The sequence below is a fragment of the Lepisma saccharinum genome, chromosome 10 (genome assembly GCF_977018435.1).
Source record: "Lepisma saccharinum chromosome 10, izLepSacc3.1, whole genome shotgun sequence".
Classification (NCBI taxonomy): Eukaryota; Metazoa; Arthropoda; class Insecta; order Zygentoma; family Lepismatidae; genus Lepisma; species Lepisma saccharinum.
The window spans coordinates 55,173,597-55,201,489 of record NC_139238.1 but is presented as its reverse complement, the minus strand read 5'-3'; the positions used below and the strand labels follow the sequence as shown (position 1 = coordinate 55,201,489).

The window sequence follows — 27,893 nt, the reverse complement described above, 5'->3', positions numbered from 1 at the left end:
CTTGAATTTTATCATGGTCCTAGAGTGGCCACCCTGTATTACCATAATTCCATTGTCACGGTGCACTGAATGATCAGATAAAACACACAAACAAAAATGCATTCTCTGCAGGGGTCTAGGGTCCAATCCCCTTTTGAGGTTCGGATCCAAATTTAAACTCTAAGTCCAGTTCTGATTAGCCTATCATGAACAAAAGTGGGCTTACATCAAACTTTAAAAAAATTATCGGCCCTGTTACTGTTAACCTTGGTTATAAAACACAGAACGTTTAGTCTTGAAAAATATTAGGCATTGTAATATATCCAAATACCTGGCAGTTGGGAGGGGAGATGATAGAGCAACATGTTTATGGTGAATAAAAGATCAGGATTCCAGTACAAAAACTGGGCTCATTTTGGGATCAAATGCAGCATATAAAATGGCATTTTGGTGTTAATATGGTGACTGTAACCCTAAATTTGATTTTAAAAACTACACTTGTTCCACAAAATAAACATTTCCCTTCTAATAGAACATTTATGTAGTTATCAGAGTATTAAGTTTATTCCTGTGTAAAGGAGTCCATTTTTGCTTCACAAATATTTACAGCAGAATGAACAATTTTCCATGATTTGCATAACATGCAGGATACTTCAGCCTTCAGAAATTGTCGCGTCGGCAAGTAAACCCTAAATTTCATGTTTTATGAGTTTCTTTTGCATATTGCAGATCATTTTACATAATTTCGTGACAAAACAGCGTAGGAAAATGCACCTCACACCTTTCAAGAACATAAGAAATGAACATATCAGTGTGGTATTTCATATTTCATGTTTCCATCAAAAACAAAATATGTCTCTACATATGCTCTATCAAATATCTCTGTAAGCCTCTCTGAAGTTGTACTGATAATGCAATCACCTTGCAATGAAGGGGTCCTGGGTTTGATACCCAGTGGGCATAGTTTGTTCAGGTTCCATTTTAAACTGTAGTCCAATTAGGCTATCTGTGCATAAAGTGGACTCAAACTCAAATATCTCTGTGAGGCTTTCAACTAACAAATCTCACATGTTACTTCTTTACATGAGCTTTTAAACCCACATTATCACAAAATACTTTTTTATGTATGTTCTGTGCAGTGGACAACTTGGAATTCTGAATTATGCATAAAATGCAATTCCAGCTGCCATTGTTGATCAAAACTGTGAGGACATTCAATGCATTTCATCTTCTGGTGCTGTGTTCCTTTATATGTTTCCTAAATTCTCGTGGATGAGTGCATTTCTCCCTGCACACAGGGCAGATGGGGTATTCCTGTTCACTGAGCTCAAATCTCCATATGATGCATGATATTTTGGTGTTGGACATGATGGCCTACTTCAAGCACTTCACAAGTGCAGGTCTGAAACATCGATATAGTTAATTAATAAGTTAAAGCAGGTTAACAAATATTAAAAAGGAAATCGTGAACCAGGCTTTCTAACAGTCAAGAAAGTCATGAAAGTTAAGAAAACTCAAGAAATTATAAATACGGAGAAACTAGTACTCACTTTTATCCGCAAAGCTGTTTTTTCTTCTTTTTCGATTAATTTCAGTGGCCACTGCCACCATCCTCTTTGGAACTTGCTGCGCTGTTGCTTGGCGTGTGTCTTTTGTTCGTAGTTCTCTGGCTGCCGTTAGGTGCGCTGTGCATCTTGGTGCGTCGTCTGCTATTTCCGGGCGATAACTGCTGCAGTAGTGGAATCCAAGTGTGGTGTGCTTGCCCGCTATCGATGTTTAGTTCGTGCGGGAAGTGCATTATGGCGTGCGTTTCCTTGATTTTGGTGTCTTATGAGCGTGTGGGCAGTGTGTTTGACTCGAACCTTTTCAATTTTATGGCTATTGTATTTGATATGTTTAGCAAGACCAGTAGTGGGTTGGGCTTTTTTCGCATCTGCTAGGTGCTGTTGGATTCTTTCATTGACAGATCTGATGGACCTGCCGATGTAATGAGCCTTGCATTCACACTCTGCATCGTATACACTTGGGTTGTCAAGGGGGGAGAGGAAGTACCGCACAAACCCAATTCCAAAATAACTGATAAACTGAACAAGCACAAATGGTACTTCCTCTCCCCCTTGTAAAATGGAGTCCAGGGTTTAGTATGTAAAAGGAAGATTGACATAGGAGTGTGTTTGGAAAGAGTCAGCCTTTGCATGCTGCTAAGATTGCTCTTATTCTTAATTTATGATGATAATTTGAGCAGTGGACTGAACGATGGCTGTTTTGCTTTATTATTTTTCAGGTCTACATCTAGCCTATTGAATGCAAACTTTCCGACAGTTTATAAAATTGTATTTAGGTTGTGGTTAAGATTTGTTCTTTGTTACATTCTTGTATGTGTGAAGGTTTGTAAAAAAATATTAAATTAAGTGATGTGACCATTCCCCATCTAGGATGAAGTTTGAAGCATTAATTTTTACTCTTGCTAAAGTACAGCTTCAGTTTTCATCTTAACTGCCCTTTTGCAAGGGGTTTTTCATTAAATAATATTATTTTCTTACTTGCTAATTTCCAACTTTATGCAATCACGGGTCGATTAAATAAAGGTTAAGAGTAATGGAAAAGGAAATGTCATGTTTTGGTAGATACCTTGTGATTCCAGTCCTTCATTCACTTGGTGCACTGGCTGCTGTACTGCTATCCAACATATCTTGTCTTCTTTTACTTATGCCATGTCCATTTTTACTTTTTGAAGTCATTCTTCTGAAAGTTGAAATTCTTTGAATGTTTCCTGGATCAAGTGGGAAGGTGTGCGAAATTTAATGTTACTGTGTGTATGGATATCTTTGAAGCAATGGAACCCATTTGTTATTGATTCCTCCCTTGCTTACATTTAAATGTTCCTCTCTGTTCTAAAGTGTAAAGCAACTTTCCCATACCTTTCTGACAAGAGTGGTATTGAAGTTCTGCAACCATTTCACAGCTTATTGTCTTAACTATAACAGTAATGCAAACCTTTATGAATAATCTTGATGCAAACATAAGTGAGATAGTTTATATTTGCCTGTTCATTGTGTTAGGCTGACAATCCTTTTCCAACCCTAAGGAGCAACCCAAGTGAGCCACAAAATTTGAACAAAAGCAAGCCACGTATTGTGACTTCTGGTTCCATATTTATGGTAATTTATCATTTAAATGATGAGGATGTTAGTTTTATAGAGAAATTTTTGCAGACCATGTTTTGATCAGCTGATTCTGAGCTTTGTGTAGTTTATTTATTTTCATAACTAACTGAATGTTACTAATGCATTCTCTCTTTTACAGTCAGGTGCTATAATGGCTGTCCTTGGTTATGTTTGTACCCAGTATCCAGACACAAGACTGAGTATAATTTTCCTGCCTTTTTTCACATTCACTGCTGGAGTGGTAAGTTATAATGACAATCATTCATATTGCTTTTAGTTTCAGTGTTTTCATTTATATGAGAGGCATACTGAAAGTAATAAGCAACAATTTAAAAAAAATCAGAATCCATCAATACACACAAACGAAGTAAAGCATCGCAAAATACAGACTTTACTGAAGGCGTTGAGGTAGTGTGACGTCATTAGCTTTGATCACTTGAGAACAGGCCATTGTTTCAAAATGGCTGACAGTGATGTTTCATTTCAACAATGTGCTTTGATTGAATTCTTTGTTAAAGAGGCAATTCCTGCTTCTGAAATTCAGAATAGATTTCAGCATGTGTATGGAGATGTATGCATGGGGGCTAGCAGTGTTAGAAGATGGGTAAAACATTTTGAAGATGGAAACAGAAGCATCGCCCACGAACTGCCTCCACATAACGTAACATGGAAACAGTGTACATCTTCATTAAAAAAGACAGGTGAGTTACTGTGGATACATTTGCAACAATACTTGATGTAGGACACAGGGCAGTGCTGGAAATTATTGCAAGGTTAGGCTTTTTTGTTGTCGCTGGGTCCCACGTTTAGTGATGGAAGACCACAAAGTACATTGAAAAATACCACTCAAGAACTTCTTCAATATATCGCAATGAAGCTGATGATTTTTATTGAGTATTGTTACCAGTGATAAAAGCTGGTTCCATCACTATTAACCAGAAACAAAATTCTCATATTTGCCATTACATTACATCTATTACCTAACATATTAAAATAAATTTATGCAAGGAAAATTTAGGTTGTTTACAAACTAATAAATGTTTTTGAAAGTAATTTGACTGCTGATCACAGAAATTACGTCCATTTTTTTCCATCACATTAGGATTTTCACAATCAAAATTTTCATTCCCCATTCTATTATGCCTATTACAGAACGCAATAAAATAAATTTAAAGAAAGGAAATTTTGGTTGTTTGCAAACAAATAGGTGATTCTGGAAGTATTTTGAATGCTGATGACGCATGTGAAATAAAATTTCTTCCCATCACGTCAGGTTATTTCCTCCATGTCACTAAGTTCAATCAACCCACTATGTTATACCATTGAGTTTTCAACATTTTGTGAGGGATTTCGAAAATGTAACTAAACGTAATAAAAGTTTACATTTTTCATGTCAATGTGTCTTGTGAAGATAGAAGGTGGATTAAATGCTTGCTTGCTATTCTATGTGCATTTATAGTTCAGAATTGGAGAATTTGTATTGTAGAAAACCAATATTTTAACACCATCTAAACACAGCCATCTATTGAGGAAATGATGGAACTACACATTTTCTTGTGAAATTAAGGCAGTTAATATATTGCTATTTTTTAAAAAAAAAAAAACTAGACGTTATGGGTAAAAATGGATTTCATTTTTGGAATCAGCATACTGAAATTATTCAGGGACAACAGTCATCTATGAATCATCCAAATCCATACAAGCATGTGTTATCAGTGCTAGTACAAAAAGAATTTCACTTATTTCATTTACATATTGCACACATGGCATTTCATCTACTTCAGAGCAACATATAGCCAGAATGCTAAAACCGGATATCCTGCTGACATCTACACACACAAAAGGGACATAATAGGTCTTGCCATGAATATTAAGCACAATGAAGTGCATATTAGCAGTAGTTGATTTATATAACTCACTACAGGGTCATTCCATGCCAAACTATCCAATGGTGGTTGCATGACCATTTTAGAAAAAATCATTTTTAGTACATACGTTTGTACATGTTTCTAGATATCAAAACCAATATTCAAAAAAAAATATTGTCTTTATTTTTCCTGGGACAGCCATTTTTCCAACTTGGCACAGGGCTTTTTTTTACTGATGTAGCAGTATACCGAAACCTTAATATCCCAATAAACATTAGAACTAGAGACCTGAAACAAAATTCATTTTGTATCAAATGAAGTATACTCTCTTTGATATTCAAGTATGTTTTACTCAAAATTGCATTCTAGGTACGAAAATTGTGGTGGAAATTTGGGTAACAAAAGTTAAAAATTTGGATTTTTAAGCCCGATTTTTTTAATGAAGGTGTTTAGTCTAAGGCTTGATTAATTTTTTATGTGTAGACCTACCTGCAGGGTGTCTGTAAATAAAATATCAGTGCTTAGAAATGCACCCCTTTTTTACAGCATGGGCTCAAATATGGCCGTTCATTGAATTTTGACATTTTCGGGATCACAAAGGAAGCCCTTCATGAACCTAACTCACAGTAAAAACCTCAACTTTTAGATTCAGCTTGTTTTGGTCAATATGAGGTAACGTATGTGACCTAATGTATGATCTACATGTATAGCTAGAGAAATGGAGTCTTTTCGATTTCTTTTTAAAGTTCGGTTAAAAAAGCTGCATAGTAACATAGGATTTTAATACTTGACTTACCAGAAATTAAAATTACAAGGTATGACAATTGAAGATCTGCAAAATCTCATTGCAAAGGGATTGATTTATTTGCTACTCACGTTGAGTTGGTTGTCAGCTCCAGTTTCCTACTGATTTCCTTTGTCAAATCATGAAGAAATCCTTTTTCTTTCACTAAGTTCTTATTCTCACTAAATGATCAGAAACTTCCAGTTCTTTGCCATGTGATGCAATTTGTTTGATCAAATGATTTAAAATTTTTGGGTGCATCATTTTGCTCCCTTCATTTTATATGGGGAAATAACCCTTGATCTAATTTCAACAATTCACTTACTTACCTTTTTCTGCGAACGGTAGTTCAGAAAATCACAGTGTACTTAACCAAATAAAAAATATATTTAAGAAGAACATTTTTGATTGACATTTGCATATTGTTTCTAAGTCATCCATCTGTAACCTCGACCTAAGAAATGTTTTATCATTTTCACTAAGTTGTTTAAGATTAATTGAATCTTCGGCTACCTTACCAAAAGTGTCTGTGACAGTTTTCTCCAGTTAAAAATCCTGCAGAACTCTCCATTTCCAGTCAGAAATAGCAAGCATTCACATACCTCTCAGCACATTAGGCAAAGGAAGAATCACAGAACAGATTATTCATGCACATACTAACTCCAGACTTGCCACAAATCCTATCAAAACATGTATTTGAATCTTCTGCTGTGCATGACTCATATCTACTTCCTTCCTTAAATGTCTTTCTTACAAAAAATAGTGAAAAGTACAGGCAACATAAAATCATATCTTCTGCCAGCTTTGATGCTCCAAAATAAATAGCCTTCTTTTAAGCTACATGCACTGTTATATTTTTTTAAAAAAAAAAATGCCTGCTGACACTTGGATTCCAGTAAATAAAATGTTGAGGAAACTTGCAGTTTTGGAGCAGACACCACCAACTAGACGTGGGTACCAAATAAATCAATCCCTTTGCAATGAGATTTTGCAGATCTTCAATTGTCATACCTTGTAATTTTAATTTCTGGTAAGTCAAGTATTAAAATCCTATGTTACTATATCTTCTGATGCTTTTTTAACTCAACTTTAAAAAGAAAACGAAAAGACTCCATTTCTCTAGCTATACATGTAGCTTTGCAACGTCACAAATTAGGTCTCACACATTACCTCATATTGACCAAAACGAGTTGAATCTAAAAGTTGAGATTTTTTTCTCTGAGTTAGGTTCTTGCAGGACTTCCTTTCTGCCAAATTTCAGAATTTTTAAAGAGGACCCATCTAAGATATTTGACCTCGAAAACTGTCAAAATTCAATGAACGGTCATGTTTGAGCCCATGCTGTAAAAAAGGGGTGCATTTCTAAGCACTGATATTTTATTTACAGACACCCTGCAGGTAGGTGTACACATTAAAAAAAATTCAAGCCTAAGACTAAACACCTTCATACAAAAATGGGCTTAAAAATCCAAATTTTTAAATATTGTTACCCAAATTTCCACCATAATTTTCGCACTTAGGATGCAATTTTAAGCAAAACTTACTTGAATATCACACAGAGTATGCTTTATTAGCTACAAAATGAACTTTGTTTCAGATCCCTAGCTCTAACGGTTTTTTAGATAATACGGTTTCCATAAACTGCTACATGAGCAAAAGAGCCATGTTGGAAAAATGATTGCCTCAAAAACTAAAGACAATAAATTTTTTTGAACATTGATTCTGATATCTAGAAACATGTACAAACGTATGCACTAAATTATTTTTTTTTCTAAAATGGTCATGCAACCAATTATTTTAAAATTGATTCATTTGATATGGAATGACTCTACATGAAATTATAATATAGTCTAAAAATCAAATTTTGGAAATATTACAGTGAAAGAAATATGGTTGAAACTTACCTGCAGGAACTTTGTAACATGAATGCTTTGAAATATTTTATGTTTGTATTAGAGTCTAATAAGAATCATGAGATTATCATGAAACAGCCACACCGGAATCCAAATTATATTCTTCGTCATTGTAGGAATTTGCACAATCATGGCCTGTGACAATATCCACATCTGATACACATGTGAAACTATGCTTTCTGCAGGAGCACAGAGCATCTGTTTGGTGTTACATAACTTTTTCCTGGCCGAGTGGTTAGCACATCGCGCTGCAACGCCAAGGGTCCCGGGTTTGAATCCCGGTCGGGCTTGGTTGTTTGTGAATGTCCATTCATCAATTTCATCATTTCATCACTCATCCCCATCTTCGCAAATTAGCCAAGAGGCACAAAACGCAAAGTAAAATAAACTAAATCAAATCAAATCAAAATAACTTGTTTTCCTTCTGCTTTGTAGTTCCAGTATAGTATATGAAGCCACCTGCATGGTGTCTGGTTCATTAGATATAATTAAGTGAAAATTCTCTCCTTGAAGCATCCACCCCCATGACTTGCTACTTGATAAGTATTTCTATTATTGTACTTGCATTTCTGTGCGCAAACTATGCAAACCCGGATTGATGTCATCTGCTAACACAAATACTGCATATTCCAAGGCAACTGAGGAGTTCTGAATAGTTTGAATGAATAAATGAATTAAACTCTATGGGTGTGACAACACATATACAAGGGTTGGATAAAAAGTAATGGCAACACTGCTGTCCCGTGAAAGGGGTGAGTCACAGTGCCACAAGCATTTCGTGGCTGATAAAGGAACGTCAGACGAGGAAGTATAGTGAGTGGGAGCTATTGTATGTTATTCAGTCAAAAACAGCAGTGCTCTGAAGCAGAGGACGAGAGTGCAAGCGCCCTAACAATATGTTTAGGCAAGAAGAACAACGTCTCTCAGGCAGACAGTCAATGCAGCCTACTTCTGCACCTTCTTGCAACACCACCTTCGTCTCGCATTAAGAAGGAAACGACGGCACGGTGTCCCATCATCCTGCTTGACAATGCAAGGTGTCACACGGCGAACAATGTGACAGCGCTCCTGCATACAAGTAACTGGTAGTGGGAGGTACTGGAACATCCGCCGTATTCACCGGTATGAGACCGTGTGATTACGACCGTTTTGTCAAAATGAAGGAACCACTGGGCGGGAAGCACTACGACATGCGCGAAGCCATCATACGTGCTATAGGGCGGTCACTGCGGGACATCGACAGAGATGGACGCGCTGACGGTGTACGACGCCTTCCATACGTGTGACAGAAGGTCGTAGAGATGAGGGGCGATTACTTTGAAGGAATGTAACACGTGCTCCTCTGCCAATACAGTCAAGTACCAATTATACCAGTGTTGCCATTACTTTTTATTTATTTATTTATTTTTTATTTATTTATTTATTCAAAGTTTCAGATACAGCACTTTTAAGGCCATTTTACACTGAAAACTCTAACAAATAACAAGAACAAGTCAAGGTGGTTTAAGGTAAAAACAAGAAAAGTTAAATATAAACATAAGGCATAAACAAGGAAACAAAGATTTACATATTCATTTTTAGGGAAGATCGGAAAATGCTTTCAGGGGCAAAAATGTCTATGTTTGTGGGTAAATTATTGTAGAACTGGGGCAGCCTGTGGAATAGAGCGCGCTGTATAAGGGAAAGCCTAGCTGTGGAGGTGTGGAACAATTCAGTGTTTCGGGTCGATCGAGAGGGAACTCTGAAGTTGAATTCTGTAAGAAGAGATTCAGATCTTAATTTCCCATTGATGATTTTATAGAAAAAATTCATATCGGCCATATCGCGTCGGGTCTGCAGTAACTGAATGTTCAAAGTAGTCAGGATGTCAGGTTTCTGAAGATGCCGCAAAGAAGGAATTCTATGACGAACAATGGCGGTAAAGAAGCTGAGGACGGAATCCATGCTAGAAAGATTTGTATTGGAAGCCATGGCCCAGACTGGAGAACAGTATTCGAGAATCGGAGAAATGAATGACTTGAAAAACAGGCTAAGAGAAGTTGGAGTATCAATTTCAGTGAATCTGTACAGGAGGCCTAAGAGGCGCATTGCACTTTTAGTTGTAGCTGCGATGTGTTCCTTAAAGTTCAGCTTTTCATCTATGATAACACCTAGATCTTTTTGGGCCGCAACTGTAGTAATATAATTGTTTTCAAGAACATAATGAGAATGTATTTTTTTCTTTTTTAAAGAGACTGTGAGGGAGGAACATTTCTGTGGGTTAAGTTGTAGATTCCACTGGTTACACCATGTGACAAGTTCGGAAAGAGCATTCTGGAGAATCACAGCATCTTGCGTGGTTGAGATTTCTTTGAAAAGTTTACAGTCGTCAGCAAACATGAGTAAATTGACAGGAAATGAGGAAAGTCTTTGAGGGAGATCGTCCATGTATAGGATGAACAAGAGAGGGCCCAATACGCTCCCTTGTGGTACCCAACCCTTGTAGCTATTTTGCATCCTTTACACTACGTGGGGAGAGAACCCATTATCTAAAATCCTTAACTAGATTTAATGAATAGAAATATATACTTCATGTGTAACCTGGCTTTCTAAATTAAATGTGTAAATATGTAGTTCCTTTTTCTGTAGTCACCTGGCACCTGCATACATTAATTAAGAATGTAGGTGCATCATGCATGTTCTTCATGAAACATTCTTATTTTTATATTTGATTGGTTATACTCCAAAAATTTCTTATCAGCTTGTCGGCAATGTACAGTATATTTTTCCGCAATGTCTGATGTTCTATTGTGTATAGTGTCTGATGTTCTATTGTGTATAGTTAAATCTACAGTGTCATTTTTAGAAGTCTTGTAATTTATTACCATGGTTGTGTTTGGAAAACTACTAATTTGTCAATTTTATTTTAGGCAATTAAAGTTATAATGGCTCTTGATGCAGCTGGTGTTCTTCTGAGATGGAAGTTGTTTGACCATGCTGCTCATTTAGGTGGAGCACTCTTTGGCATGTGAGTATACTTTTCACTTTCAAGTTCAAAAAATTATAAAGTGAACAAATTTTAGGATCCTTGATCTGCTGCATGAAGGTAAAACAAATAAGTTTTGCATAAAGCATGTAGATTAGGGCTGAGTCGGTACCAATACTGATTTATCGGTATTCAGTGAGTATCTGTTGATTTTCTTTTACTGATACCATCCGATACCAAAGATTTTCAGTGGCTAGAAATGCAAAGGCAACAGCTCGTCTCAACATTTGTCCTTTTTAAAAGTCCATTCAGGGTCTCCCCGATGGTGCAGTGGTAGCTGAACCCAAACATGACCATGAAGGCATGTAACTGCTTAGTTCGCACTGTGGAAAATAAACCATTCATTGCCAATTCTTGCTTGAAGATCGTGGTGGTAAGATAGGTGGATGTTTTTAAACCACCCGCCACGCTAATGCCAGGTCAAATAGTTGCGGTTTTCTGGGAAAATAGAGATGTAGGTCACTGTAAAATTAGCTTTGTTTCATGTACCTTCAAGCAGGAAGGGGATTCAGCAATTTCTTCTTGTCCTCTTTCCTTCTGTGTCAGTCTTTTGTGTGACTGCCGGTATCGGCCAATGAGGGTTATTTATTTCCAACGAGATTAGATTGGGAACATACGCTTTGAATGACAGTACTAAGGAAGATTGAGTTTTTGTTTCAAGTCCACTTTATGCACAGATAGACTAATCGGGGATGAACCTACATTTTAAAGTGGGACCCAAACCACTATGTGGCTCCACTGAGTATCGAACCCATGATGTATTCATTACAAGGCGACGGCGTTACCACTACACCATCGGGGAGGCCCCTCTTAAAGATTTATCTACACCAGTACTTACAATAATGTACATAAAATATTTATCAGGAACTTTACTTTTCATCAAATGGATGTACCATCATTCTTTTTGTTATTCAATAAATATTCAATTTTTTACTTCTTTGACATTAATTTCCTTGCCATAACGGTTGTTTTTACACAAATTTTAGCGGTCTTAACTACATGTAAGCTAGATGATGAATATTTGCTGTTTTATCTCTTATGTCTTTTTACTATTTATGTAATAACAACGTTTTTTAGTCCAGAAACAAAGAACAAAATAGATATGAACGTTGTCTTTCCTCTGTTTCGTACTCTGTGGTTACGTACAACAATATTCCATACGCATGGGAGAAATTAAGTACTAATTATTTAATTTACATATTATTACGAATCAGCCTACAATTTAAGTATTAAATATAAACACTTTTATTATTATATTTCTGAGGCACTTGGCTCAGACTGGCTCCCCCCCCCCCCATATATTTCTAGATACGTACCTAGTGATGTCATTAGTTAATATGACTCGGTAACTATCCTTTGTTATTTTATACTGGAATTATACAAGTATTGGTATCGGCAAATGGTGGTATTGGCTCAGCTCTAATGTAGATTATAGAAAGGTAACAAAGAGAGATAAAGGTAATAATGGAACATTGGACCATATTAATAAAAATCAATTTGCTCATGAAAATGTTCTCCAAGGAAAGTGGAATAGATGCTCAAGGAGTGAAAATTTACTATGTTTGCATGTGAAGCAATTAATATGATTTGATCAGAGCACACAATCTCCTTGAGCTCCAGAAAATTTTTCTGATTGTGTTCTTACTCCCTTGCAAAGTTGCTAACCTTACATGCTCTCACTTGATATATCAGCCTTTAACCTAGCTTACCCATGCCATCTGAGAATCTTACCTCAGGGGGATGAGGGACTCACAATCCCACACCTTTTTTTTTACTACTAAAATTGAAGATACCATTTTGTTATTGAATCACTGCTTCCTTCGTTATTTATATAGGTGTAGTTACATATTACTTATAATAGTTACAAAAATTACAAAGGTTACCAACCAATTGCACGGTGTCACTAGCAGGAACACCATGAAGGAACATGCATCCAAAGGGGTTGCCAGATACACCCACCAAGTGAATTTTACCTCCAATATACATTACTTTCATGCAGGGTTGTTAAAGGTCCAGGAATTTTAAATCAATTCAACTCCAGTCCAGGTGAGAAAATCAGAAAGTGTAAATTGGTTCTAGACCGAAAGGAAGCTTTTTATCTGTAAAGCATTTCAATTCGGTCCAGGAACCTTTTTTCTGGATCAATTAAAATATGGTCCAGAAACTTTTTTCTTCCGGATGAATATAAATACAGTCCAGTAATCTTTTTTCCTGATCAATTTACATACGGTCCAGGAACCTTTTTTCTGGATCAGTTTAAATAGGGTCCAAGTTCCATATTGAAATGAAACAATACACAACTTGGACCGAATTTAAATTGTGGGGGTAAAAAAAATTTCCATTAGAATGAATGGTTTCTTGGATCTTTAACAATCTCTGGGGTTGTTAAAGGTCCAGGAATTGTTAATAAATTTAATTCCCATCCAGGAGAAAAAAATCAACAAGTGTAAATGGGTTCTAGACTGCAAAGAACCTTTGTATGTTTAAGGCCGTACTAAAGGCAATTTTGTGGTAATTTTTCGATAACAGATGGCAGCACGGTTTGCCATGGCAACCGAGGGCCATGTTACCAGATCTCCGCGTAATCAGGTAGATACATACAGGTTGGTCGATTAGGGTACTCCTTGATGGGATATGACGTCACGTTGGTTAGCAGATTTTATTGAAAAATCTAAGTAGATGTGGAGCAACGTAATTGTTTATCATGAGATTTTAGTTGTACAGGTATGTTCATATTGAAAAAAATGCAACAATTTGTCAGCAATGCAAGATAGTAATAGTCGTAATAGTAATATATTACGTCGTTCGTAAAGTAAGTTCCACTGATGAATACCGTGGCGCTGCAAGCGGGGCAGTGTGAATGCGTATGCGCCTTGTGTAGCCACAACCTTGATGAAGTACAGACGTCAGTCTGAGGCAGGTTGGTCAGGATAGTAGTGCGTAGTGCGTTGTTGTTATGTTTCAGACAATCCAAACTCCCGCCACGTGTGAGGTGCGATCTGTGATCCGTTTTCTGGATGCACGTAATCTTCCAGCTGCGGAGATCCACCGTCAGATTTGTGAGGATGGAGAAGGAATAATGAGTGCTTCAATGGTAAGAAGATGGGTGAGACAGTTTCGTGGTGGACGGGTTAGTGTTCATGATGCAGAACGAAGTGGTCGACCGTCTGTTGTGAATCCCAATTTGGTTCGTTTAGTGGAAGAGCAGATTAGGGAGAACAGACGATTCACTTTGTCTGAGCTGTCATTAAAGTTTCCACAAATCTCCAGAACTGTGCTGTATGAAATTGTGACAGTGAATTTGAAATTTCGCAAATTGTGTAACAGTCGGTTCCCTCACCAGCTCTCCGAAAATGCCAAAAAGGAAAGAATGGGAAGTGCATTAGAGTTTTTGAAACGGTATAGTGAGGAGGGGGAAGAGTTGTTGGATCGGATTGTGACTGGGGACGAGACATGGGTTTTGCATGAAACCCCAGAACAGAAACAAAGCACCAGGGAGTGGAGGCACTCCGTGTCACCGCGGAAAACGCAAAGAAAACCAAAGCTTACAAACAAAAAAAAAATCATGTGCACTGTGTTTTGGGATAGGCATGGAGTATTGCTTGTGGAATTTATGGAGCGTGGACAGCACATCAATGCCGAAACCTATTGTGTGACACTTCAAAACCTGCGTCGTGCAATCCAAAACAAACGACGTGGCATGCTCAGTCGGGGTGTCATTCTCCTCCACGACAATGCTCGTCCGCATGTGGCAAATGCAACTCAGGAACTCCTGACGACCTTCCATTGGGAAAAACTACCACACCCCCTTACAGTCCTGATCTTGCACCATCTGATTTTCCTTTGTTCCTCCAACTTAAGGCATTTCTCGCTGGAAAACATTATGGTACTGACGAAGAACTGAACGTGCAGTTTCCCAATGGTTCTCCATTCAGGAGGAAACGTTCTATGATAGGGGTATAACGAACTTGGTATCTCGCTATGATGCGTGCTTGAATTCTTATGGCGATTATGTGTGAATGTTGTACCATGTATATATTCTCATCCCTATAAAGGTCGTGATATTACTATTTATATTTTTCATTTTATTGCATGATGGAACTTACTTTCCGAACGACGTTATAAAATCCCTTGCATTGTATTATGTATTTCTTTTAATATTTCGAAAGTAGAAGAGAACATACAAAGATAGCTGTAGTTAATTCAAACACGAAATGCATAAAGTAAGAAGAGTAATTGAAATAATTGAAAACATTTTGCAATTACATTTGAAGCGAATGTTGCATTGACTGTAGAATTCACTTTATGTGACAGTACTTGAACATATTTATATCTTTTATCAGTGACGTTAGCAGATTTTCTTCATAAATTTGCAGAATTTCAATGAACATCTTGTAAATATTTATAAATATTAGCGCTCTCTAACGATCCTCAATATTTTATCCTTCAAGTGAATAAACATGTAATTCTGCACCCTTATTTTTACTGAGTTTTAATATCGCAATTTTGAAAGAAAAATGTCAGAAGAAGTCTGGATACACAATAGAAGACATATTTATTATTTTAATAATAGTTCAATATTAAATACAGTTTTGTACCGCATCTAATTTATTTGCATGTCATGTCACCACACAATGTCCTGTTTCATAGTTCTTTACGGATTTGGTCTATTCTGGTTTTCAGTTCTGCAGCTAATGTAGAATCTTTGGAAGTATCAGTAACATTTTCAAGTAACAGTAACTGTAAACTACTTACATTATGAAATTAGTAATTGTAACTCAGTTATTTTTCCACCTAACTAGTAAGTTGTACGATTACTTTACTTGAACCAAATGTTCTCCTCAAAGAATGGGTAAATTGACGATTATTAATGTCGGCCCCCGTGGCGGAGTGGTTAGCACATCGCACTACGATGCCAGGGGTCCCGGATTCGAATCCTGGCCTGGGTATGGATGTTTGTGAGTGTCCATTCATCAATTTCATCATATCCACTCATCTCCATCAACGTAAACTAGCCAAAAGTGGCACAAAAAGCGAAGTAAAATAAAGCAAATCAATCAATCAATCAATCAATCAATTGATGATTATTAAAATCTCGAGACCATGAGGACAATTTTGTATTTTTTCGTCAAGAGCCAGGATGTATCCCAAGTTTATTTGTATTAGAACACTTACGATATAAGATTACATACATAATCTCCAACAATTCTCATGGACACACAGTAATTTTATAGTTCAACAAAAATTCTCAAAAATATTTGGTTTGCTCAACAAATGAAATGAAATATTAATCGTCATTGCTTTGTAACAGAAGTTTACTGTGAATTTTATTGCCTCAATGTTTGTACATGAAATGTAAGAAATAAGTTATAATTTCATGAAACTTAATGCTTAGCATTTAGTGGTCATCGGTGGTGAAAAAGACATCGCGCTTGCAACTCATGATCCGAACAACATCTTACGAGATGAAACAAATCTAGAGTAAAGTAACTGTAATAATAACTATGTCAAGTACTTTCTAAAGAACAGTAATAACAGTAATTATATTCAAATTACTTTCTCAAGTGATTAACTCGGAGATACTTTTATAGAGTAACTATTCAAACACTGCTGATATATCATCGAGTTCAGCAACATATTGGTATGAATTGCGAGGGAATTGAGCCTCCCCCTTGGCAAAGTGGTAACGTAATTGCCTTGTAATACAGGAGCCCCAGGTTCGATAGACGGTGAGTGTACAGTGATCGTCAAATAAAAATTGGACAACTAGATCCTGAAAGTCTCCCTTCTCTGCAATGCATCTTGTTTGTTGTCTAAATCTACGGCGATGAGTGCATTGTAATAGAAAATTTTCAATGGCAAGTTCTGTCACCGCCGTTGAGTTAGGCAACAAACATAACGCATTGCAGGGGTGCAGGTATTTCAGAATATAGGTGTCCCATTTTTATTGCCGGTGACTGTATATAGTGGTTTGGATCCCACTTTAAACTGTAGGTCCAGTCCCTTTCTGTGTATAAAGAAGATTTAAAAAACGTATTTCGAGGGAAGATACAATACAGTAATAAATACCATTAGAATAGAAGTTCAATAGCTTACAAAATAATTGTTTACAGGGACTACTAAAACTAGATTTTCGGGATATATAAAATCATATTTACGTTGTTGTTTCAATGCATATTTATTATTTTTCTTTATCGTACCCTGCAAAACATTATTGCGTTCTCTGAGAGCAGTGTTGGCAATTAAGTTCCAAAACTGGGAGAGGGCAAGGACACTTTAATTTCCATTGGTAGATGAGGTTTTGTATAGTATTTGGGTAAAAGTGGGGGCCATCTGCCCCTCCCCCTAATTTCCGCCACTGTCTGAGAAATATGCTTTTTGCAAATCATCATCGTATTCAGGAAGAAATTTATTTGCTTAGGATTTTTGAAAATACCTCTAAAAATTTAAACTTGCAAGAATATCAATGAATGCGTACCAATGCTTGACAGACAAGACAAGTAAGTCACACCCCTGGCACTGTTTTTTTTTCTCCTGTTTCCCCTAATATACAATTTACAATTGATGACCACTTGCTATCAGATATTATTAAGGCTTGAACCATAATTTCTTGAGCATATTTTGGACTCTTGATTTCTAGTAAATCATCACCATTCAATCAAGTGTCTACGCTAGCAAGCAAAACTGTATGTACTCTTCCATGTAAAGTTCAAACAGTCCACTTTGTTGATTTACAGTATATTCCGTAGAAGCTTATACACCAACTGCCATGGTACGCAACTGCCATTGTCGGTCAAACCTATTGTCCTTTTGTACAAATTTCAATAGTTAGTTCTCTTTACTATTGGTAGAAGACACTTCGATTAGTTTCTCAAATGCGCATCTGCAAAAGGAACAAATAAAAATAGCTTGAACATCGTATATGAGACTATGAACTTACAAAACATGTTTAAAAATATTGATATTACATTGTTACAACCTTAGACAAGTTGAGCTAATAATGGAACTTACAGATGTTGAGTAAATGGATTTGAAAATAATGGATCCAATTGGCACTATAATGCTTAACGATATCGTCCTGTTATTAAAGGGCAGTTTGGTTCACGATATGAGCTCACTTCAATGATCTAACTTTATAATGAATGTTAAATATGATGAGCCTAAAACAGAAATTGGCAAAATAATTGTTAGAAATATTTTCATAGTAGAGTGATGATTGCAACTCTATATAGAGTGAGGTTCCTCCAGGTTCGAATCCTGGTTTCATGTATGTATTTAATCATTTTCTTTGTTCCAATCATTAATTTTATCTAATCATTATTCATCGTCATTGTTCCAAGGAGCAGAAGTTGGAGGTAAAATAACAGAAATACATTATGAAATGGAAATTCAGTTCCTCCTATATATTTATTTGAATTATTATAGTAGACCAGCCAAGAAGCAAAATAGCTTAAAAAAAACTTTTATCTGCATGGAATGTTAATAATAGGCATCCATGCAAAATCAATCAGTCATAGGTCTGAGAGAAAAACTAGTCAAAATTCAAACTCACTGGTATTCGAAGTAAACTATTTAGTACAAACGGCTACTGAAATCCAATCTGATATTGAACCAAATATATGTAGCATAATCAGGACAAATTATGATTTCTATGAAGCTCTGTGTAATCCACAATTAAATTATTGCCGTTGTACTTGCAAGTATGGGAACATTTATTTATACCGGTACTCATTTGGAAATTCTCAGTAAACATACAGACTTGTGTTCGATAGACGGTAAGTTTTTAGTCTCATGACTGTTAGGGTGTACTTTTACACTTTAAATATAATAATAATAATAATAATAATAATAAAATCGCCTTTATTGGAGCGGGCGTGTTTCGGCCTCTAGGGCCGTTCTTACAACAGGCCCTTGTCTGGGAGATTAATACAATGGAATAAAGAGTATACATTGAGAAAAAAATAAAAATAAAAACATGAAAAGAATTACATATCAATACAAATAAGAACAATTAAATATATAGGTATATACGCGTATATGTATAGATAATGAAAAGAAAAACAGATTTACCTATAAATTGTTGAACATAGGTATCTAATGTTTGTTGCTTTTGTTTTAGTACAGGGAGGTTATTGCAGCATGCCACCGCAAAAGCGTCGGCCGCTTACCGGCCTTGTCATGCATCAGGTGCCGGCAAATTGCGTAACAGATAGCCCGTTACACAAACCGCTTGTTTTGTAATGTTTCCACTTTTCACAATTATAGTTACAATTACAACTTAAATAAGCACGTACCTTGTCGTAAGGATGCTGGAAAAGGTGTCCTCTAAAATACAAATATTTCTGGCACTTTATTTTTGACATGTAATCTTTCTTAGACACCGGGAGAGCTTCGGCCGCTTACCGGCCTTGTCATGCATCAGGTGCCGCCAAATTGCGTAACAGATAGTCCGTAACAGAAACCGCTTGTTTTGTAATGTTTCCACTTTTCACAATTACAGTTACAATTACAACCTTATTTCAGACATCTAATCTTTCTTAGACATCTCTATTTTATCCTCGGTTGACAGAAAGGGAAGACAGCATCGCGGCGCATAAAGCAAACCGAAAGTGTAAAATTATATTTAAAACTAATAATAATAATGATGATCACTAACCTTCTGTGTTATAAATGATGTTGAAAATGACCTCCTTCAACACCAATACATTTCCGGCATCTGCGTATGAAATTCCTCTGAACATCCATAAGCTCCTCAGGTGTGATTCTGGCAATTTCTCTTCTTATATTTTCTTTTAAATCCTCTATTGTACGCGGGTTATTCTGATACACTTTGTTTTTTTAATGTTCCCCATAAATAATAATCACAAGGAGTAAGATCGGGGCTACGAGAGGGCCACAACTCAGTACTGATAATTCTGTCCTCAAAAATCTCGGCAATAAAATTAAGTGATTCATAAGCAGTGTGAGCAGTAGCAGAGTCCTGCTGAAAAAAATGACTGCTGGCATTCAATGTCCGTTAATTGTTCAAAAAAAGGTTGTAGTATGTCTCTTCGATACCTTTCACCATTGATAGTACCTTCATAAAAAATAGGCCCTATTATTCTGTGCGCATTCAAACCACACCACACACCAATTTTTGCAGGATGGAGCGGAACTTCATGCACAAGGTCAGGTTTTTCTGCGCTCCAATAGCGATTGTTTTGTGAAATAACTCGGCCATTCAATTCGAACCAAGCTTCGTCTGAAAATATGATTAATTCTGGATTTACTCTGCCAGCAACAATATTATCCAGCATCCAGTTACAGAATCGAACTCTAGTCGCGTGATCGCGCGGTTGCAATTCATGAACCACTGTAATTTTGTAGGGTTTTAATCTAAGTAATTTAGTGGCATTTCGTGCTGAGGATTTTGAAATGCCTGTTTCCTGAGCAAGCCGACGGAGGGATTTTTTTGGAGTATGTTCAAGTCGTTCACCAATTTCGTCTAGCTTTTCTTCCGTAAGAACACGTCGTCTGGAAACACGTTTCTTAGGTTCAAGAGATCCTGTCTCTCGTAATCTTTTAACGAGGTTGTAAACAGTATGTCTGTCCGGAACAGGATTGCCAGGAAATTTTCTTGCGAATCGCCTGACTACTTTTCTGCAAGAGTTCGTTTTCACGTAAGTATCGTACATAAAAACTCTTTGTTCAAGACTATATTTGTTTGGCGGCATAACTAATAACTCAATAACACAGTATAAACAACACGAGTACTGATAAACGCAAACCGAAGTGAACACGTCTAAACAACTGGTAGCCGACAGCTGTCGCATTCGCGTAGTATCGAGAGGCTTCTTGCGGCTTACCACTACTCCGATAAGCCGCTGATGCTCTTGCGACATCTGAGGAATTTCGCTTCTAGCGTCGGCTCTATAGACACTGGATGGACCAAATTTTGAGGGAAGCACAACAAAAGACTACTCTATGAGGATATGTAATGCTCCTGCCGCAACTTTGAAAAAAAAAAAAATATGGAAATTACGACGTTCAGAAATTTTGCGTAATTACGGGGAAAATAGAACTTTGGGATTTGGCCCCCGTTTCCCCCTGGACTCACAATTGTCGGAATTTACATAAAATGTTGCTTTTTGTTCATTCTTACATTTAGAATTTAAATTTCTTAAAAAGATGCAGTTGTTGAGCAGTTATAGCCTTTTATATTCAGTTTATCCCATAGTAGCAAAAGGGGAAAAGTGCTTATTTCAAATGGCGCTCTCAGAAAGAAAAACGCACACAGTGTATGATCGCTACTTTACTTCAAAAATATTCACACGTTAAAATTAAGTGACACTGTTAAATAATTCGTTTATCTGCGCTTTCGTTTTGCATAATAATGTATACGTAACCTCCCCCCTCGAAAATCTTGGGCACGCCACTGACTCTAGTGTTCGAAAGGATTAATCTTGTGTTATCTGCAAAATAAGAGTCACGGTTTTGTTTATTCGAAGGCAAGACAAGAATGAAAAATTGAATCTTTTATGTTGGATGAGTCATTGCTGTCAGAAGCGATATGGGCAGAAATAAAGTGCCAGAAAAATTTGTATTTTAGAGGACACCTTTTCCAGCATCCTTGCGGCAAGGTACGTGCTTATTTAAGTTGTAATTGTAACTATAATTGTGAAAAGTGGAAACATTACAAAACAAGCGGTTTGTGTAACGGGCTATCTGTTACGCAATTTGCCGGCACCTGATGCATGACAAGGCCGGTAAGCGGCCGACGCTTTTGCGGTGGCATGCTGCAATAACCTCCCTGTAGATATACATATACATATATATTCAGTAATCTGGAACAATGGAAAATATAATAATAATAATGAAGTGAAATAAAATAATGAAATTATAAGACTTATACGCACACATTTGCTAAATGTTACAGTGAGTATTTTTATGAATGAAAAGTTGCTCGTGATTAAGTATTTCGCTGTCTTGCCAGTAGATACTGTTTGAGATTCTTTTTAAATAGCTTATGGTTGTTGATGGATGTTAGGGAGGTTGGGAGGGAATTCCATTCTTTAGTGGCAGTTACGGTAAATGATTTTCCGTAGGTGGTCGTATTATGTACTGGGACTGACAATTTTTTTTTCCTCGTGTTACATGTTCATGTCTGCTCGAATTTGTGTTCAGTTTTTCAAAGAGATATGCAGGCTGTTTGTTGCCTAGTAGTTTGTGTGTTAAAGTTAATAATTGGTATTTCGCGAGATTCTTGGTGTTAAGCCAATTCAAATTGAATAAGTATTTCGAAAATATAAAAATATATACAGCATCTAGTTATTGGACGAAATGCACTCTCATTATGAGCCGTCCTTAATTATAAAAGATAATTATAAATTATAAAGAAAACAGAAGAGCTTCATACAGTTTACAAAACCAGTTTTCTGACGTGTTTCTTTAAAGGAAGATAACAAGAACTGTGTCCGAAACTTGCAAACATTCAAGGATCTCACATTACCTCTATTCGAATCAAACCTAACTTAGCCTGACCTACTTAATACATATTAATATTTGCGAGCTGCTTCAAAAATAAAAATTAAAAAAAAACTAGAAAATAGGTCAGCAAGTACTCGTTTCAACTATGTACAAGGGCAAAGTAAAAAACATTTAAACAAACTACTGATTTGTAATAAACATTCCGATGTTGTACATGTGAATAGCACGAGTTTCGTAGGTTTGGAAATTAACTTACAGGAATGAAAATAGAGCATTTTATGCAATATTGATTTAATGATATCGGATATAATCTATATTAAGCTACGTATATTTTATCCTATAGAAATGATCTCAAAACGGTAGTTATTAGGATTATGCCTAACGTAAAATATAACATTCTATTCTGATTTTACATTTACAAAGAATTATCAACTTCGTTTGGAAGTTAAAAAACATCATGCAATGTCAAGCGATATTCTCACCGATATTACATCAGAAGATATTTCTTCAACATGTAAATAAATTATACATTTTACCTTTGATGGATAATATTAAGCAACAAGCAATTAAATATTAAGACTTACCTTCGAGCTTGTTAAGCTTTTTAACATCCTCCGTGGAATATTTGTTCCCTTGTTCTCGTATCTGTACGGAATTCGATATCCTCTGGTAGCTTGGTTTGATTTTCACTCTTTCAAGACTTGCATTGATCATATCGTTAGAAAGCATGGAGTGAAATCTTGGCAACAGTGTATGCTAAAATCTGCACCACGGAGTATATTGGGACGAAACGCCACTTCAAAAGTTTTAATGATAAGCAGTACTCTCTGAAGGTACGAAATGATTTCAATTTTTCACATAGTATTTCAGATGCTTGCGGGAAGAACATGTGATCTTTGTTTCACCACGAAATATTACATACTAGTCATGAAAGAAAGAAAATGCACCGGTATTAACAAAACTACCACTTCAGCACCATCTGTATGCAGCAGTTTGAACATGACGGAGAACTTATATTTTCTGTTATTTACTTAAATCCCTTCAATCGTAACAAAATTATAAGGTTCACATGTTCTAGTGAATAAAACAATCTTTTATATCGGAAAATTTCTTCCTTACCGAATCTATATTAGTTGTACGGTTACCCTTAGAAATTTGGGTCTATGCTTTAGCATGGCTTTAGAACCCCCTTAAAGTATTTCAGTTCAGTCCAGGTTTTAAAGGATAGTAGTGGCCAGCAAGGGAACCTCAAAGTAGGCTTCATACAAAGTATTTGAAGTTTGCTGTAGGAGAAATAAATTTATTTCAATTATTATCTAACCCATTGCCAAACATTTCAGTTTAAAATAATAATGTTTTTTTTTCCATTGACCGTATTTTCAATTAATAAGGAAGTTGATGAAAATACCATGTCATTAAATTTAAATATGGAAGTTATACAAGCAAGTGCATTTAAAATTCACTAAATAACAGAGGAGGAGAAAAATAAACCCCAAAAATGAAGAAAATGTAACAAAACACCAACATGTACTGAAAAATAACCTAAAAGCCAAAAAAAGGCTGAAAAGTGCAAATAACTAATAATAATGTCCTAACTAAGGGGAAACTGACTGATATTAGGTTTAGACTTGTTTTCAAGGTTTAGAGAAAAAAATATGATTTTTCATAAACTTCCAACCTCTAATAATCATACTGTCAAAGAGAACAGTGTGACATGCTATTCAGGTGTCACGTAAAGCTAAGATAAAGGCTCCACATTGAACAGGTATAGGACTGCAGAAGGAATTAGGAATACTCTTCATGGATAATATTTCAACATTCTTTCAAAAGTGCTGCAAGCTTATTTACCAAAGTCTATTTTTGGTTTCAAATTATAACTTATTTAAGATGCTTTCAGATGGATATGAATAATGGTTCACCATTCCTTTTCATATTTGGAAAAACTTTTAGATTTATGTAAATAATATTAATAATAATGATAATTAGCCAGAAGTGGTATCTGTCTAGTATTTACATCAAGTAAGATATGACAGTTTGAAGATTTTCCATTTGCTATCTTAGGAAAGATCCACCATTTTGTTCTTTGCCATAGATATATTTTGGCAACTGGTCAAAACATAAATGTAACCGCAAGGGGATGTGGTGAAAATTTCAGCTTTTTCCTTGCAATTTTAAACATTAATTTTGATAGCTTTCACACTGATGCAACACATTAGATTACCATTAAATTTGGGGATATGCTTTCTCCCAGCTAACTTTTTATGGTACACCCCAGTTTCAAGTCCTTTCCCTTTTCCTTCAATGGCGATATCCAAGTAGTTAATCTTTCCATTGTCCATTTCCTCTTTTGTATACTTTATCCTTTCATGACCTTCCTTCAATAAGTAAACTTTTTTTGTTGTTGTTTCTTTGCTTTTTGCTATAAAGATTACATCATCCATGTATCTCTTGAACAGTATCACCTTATTTTTCAAGGTTTCCATTGCTCCTCTCTCTATCCAATGTATACATATATTGGCTAACAAACATGATAAAGGGTTCCCCTGTTTAAATATAAATACATCACCTCCAAAACAAAACACATTATAACTTATGCACACATCTGCCCATCTTATTATGTTCCATATTGTTAGTTAGTTCTTCCACCTTTGCTTCACGTAACCATTTTCCGAGGGAATGCACAGCAATTTTTTTTCGAGGGTACAATTCTTTTATGTCAAAACACACTACTGGTTCATTACAAAAACATAGTACTTGAAACATAACAAACATAAGAAAGCATATAACAAGGTTAAAAGCATTGATATTGGATCAGTCAACATACATTCAAAATGCTAACAAAAACTTTAAAGCATATGTTAAACTTGTTTTGTGGTGTGCAAGTATATAATTGTGTGTTTTGAGATTTTTGTCTTAAATAGTGTCATCCTTGTATTCCAGTGGATGGGCTTACTGGGGCAACCAGTATATCTGGCAGAACAGGGAACCTATTCTACATGCATGGCATAAACTCCGAGGTCCTCCATCCTAGTATTGCCTATTTCAATTTCATAATAGCCAGAGCAAGACGAAATTCGTATTTAAAATGGATCATTGGTTAAGATTTCTAGTGATGGTTACTGAGGGAACAGTGCCATCATCCAACATCAGATAACTTGCAGTAATAAGACAACAGTTCGTAAAAGAAGGATGGTGCTTGCGCAACAGTATTCACTAATGAGAAGGACAAATGTGTTTCGTGAATGCATGTCCATGACCATCTAAGATAAAGGAGGTAGTTTTGTATGAATAAATCATAACTACTGTACGTGTTTTCCCTAATAAGTAAGGGAATTTGCCTTTTGTAGTGGATAATTTTGTAAAGTGGACATTATGTAAATAGCACGGTTTGATTTTTAAGTAAATTATCAATAAACAATGATGTATTAATTTCAATATTTGTGTTTTTATTTAATACACAGTTGGTATTTAAAGTAATATATTCAAGCTACAAATAAGTATTAATCTATGCTACTAAAATGAACTGCACGTATGATTTTCATATAGAATTTAATATTTGGATTTAGATTGTCAAGTTTTTGTGCAAAAAAGCTACGAGCTTTGTTTGTGTGGTTGTGAAGTTCTTTATCATAGATGTGTGACAAAAGATTATGCCTGGAATGTTTGTGTTGTTTCTTATAGATTTTGGGGATGCTGGGTTTGATAAAAAGTGACATAGCAATTCCATCATGTCACATGCCCCCACAAAATTTGTATCATCATTACGTAGGAGCATTCAGTAATCTTTGTGCAAATAAAATTTGTGGTTTACAATTCTGAAAATAAAGCAACCTGATAGTGCATGTTCCATTGTGATATGGATGTCCAATAGCAAAAAGGGTTTCAAGACTGGACCCTACAATTTTGCAATGTGTCAGAACTACTGAGCTGCAGGAAGATTGAACTACAGACCACTTGAGTCAATGAAATTGGAGAATTCAGCTGATCACAAGTGATTTATTAGTTTCACGTTAAAAGTTTACAAATTAGCTAATTATAATACTCCTAAAATTAACAAACTTAACTCAGTATTTCAATACAAACCCAGAAATGGAAAAGCATTAGGAGACATTTGCAAGAAAAGAAGAACCATTAACAGTCAGGTTTTAAGTTAATTTGTGATATTTTAAAATTGTCACATATGTCATTTGCTTCCATGTTATTTTATTTCATTCTACCAGTTTTATTTGTCTTATAGACAAAAGTAACATTAAGCAAGTTGCAGGCTATTTAAGTCCTTACATTTACAGTGAAAACTCCAACATAATTCTTTATGATTGTGTCTTTTTAGAAAATGTCACATGATGGGATTCTTTTGTAATTTTTGCCAGTTTCAGCATTCTAAAATACATAAGAAATGACACAATTTGTTCTCTCTGTATAGTGCTTGTGTAGAACTCATGGGGTCTTGGATTCAGTACATGGTGTGACCATCTTTACTGACTTTTCTGTGGGTTTGCCTTGGTCCCAGCTTGCAAGTGCTAGAATGTTAGCTTACAACTTATTCACTAATTCCTCCTTACCCACACATTACAAGACCTGGGGCAATAAGGTATTGATCTCCCTTATGCTTACAATTTAACTTCCATTGATTTGGGTTTTAGTACATCAATGAAAAACTATAAGAATCACCAAAAATATGCAGGACATTTCACCACAAATTTACATTTGCAGGCAGAACATTGGAACTTCTTTTGTAGTCAGGGGGGGATGGCAATCAAGCTCTTTTGAACACACAAACGTATAAGTAGATAGATGGATATGAGGCACATCCATAAAGTACTACTAGTGTAGTAATAAAAAAAAGAATGAAAGAAGTTAGTCGAGCAAAACTTTTTTACTGTTAAAATACACCATGACAGGGTTCCCACACACCTGGAAAACCTGGAAAACCTGGAAATCTCAGGGAATTTGAAAAAAATACAAATCTCAGGGAAAAATCTTGTAATTGATTAATTGTTCCCAATGAAGAAAAACTGAGGGATTATAATATGCTCCTGTCTGTGGATAATCCAGGCTGTTGTAGCATTTCTCTTTCAGCAAGGAAATCGTATCTATTTGTTTGTCTGTTTCTTGTTTTTAAATGTGATTCCAGGGCTGGTGACCAAGTGTATACCCTCATAAGTTTTGCACTTTTTAAAATTTAATTAGCCGATTTCGATCTTTTACATGACGTAAAATATATTTCAAGATGTGGAAAACGCATAATAAAGATAACCTGATGTCCAAAGTTAACCAGTGTTCATCTGATTTCCCTTATTAGGGAGTAGTTTTAAGTTTTTTCTTCCTTCTTTTTTACAAAATATTAAAAAAAATGGAGTGTCCTGTTTAGGGAAATATTTATTTTCTGCCATCTTTTGTGTACAATATTGTTGATTGTGTATTTACTGCATTTAGAACAGAATTTTAAATATTTACTTAATAGTGCCATATATGAATTATGTACTGTTCATAAATACTTGTTCATATTTTAAGTTTTTGATCATGTTCAACTATTGTTATAGTCATGACATGACATGTGAATTTTTACGTGCCTCAAAAGCTCACATATGTGTAAAATGGAATTACTTGTAGGACCAGCAAATCTACATTAATATCATGTAGTGAAATAGTTTTCTCAATAGATATGCCAAAAATTGAATATCATGAGGT

At 35.7% G+C, this 27,893-nt stretch overlaps 1 protein-coding gene across 1 annotated transcript in view; it reads left to right on the top strand.

The window, feature by feature from the left end:
• Positions 1-25,637, top strand: part of rho-7 (rhomboid family intramembrane serine protease rho-7) — a 67,878-nt gene extending 42,241 nt beyond the window's left edge. The window contains exons 7-9 of the mRNA XM_083129831.1: positions 3,286-3,387; positions 10,621-10,718; positions 25,143-25,637. Of these exons, the coding sequence (XP_082985957.1) occupies positions 3,286-3,387; positions 10,621-10,718; positions 25,143-25,233 (291 nt within the window). The 3' untranslated portion in view covers positions 25,234-25,637. The remainder of the gene's footprint in view (positions 1-3,285; positions 3,388-10,620; positions 10,719-25,142) is intronic.
• The last annotated feature ends 2,256 nt before the right edge of the window (positions 25,638-27,893 follow it).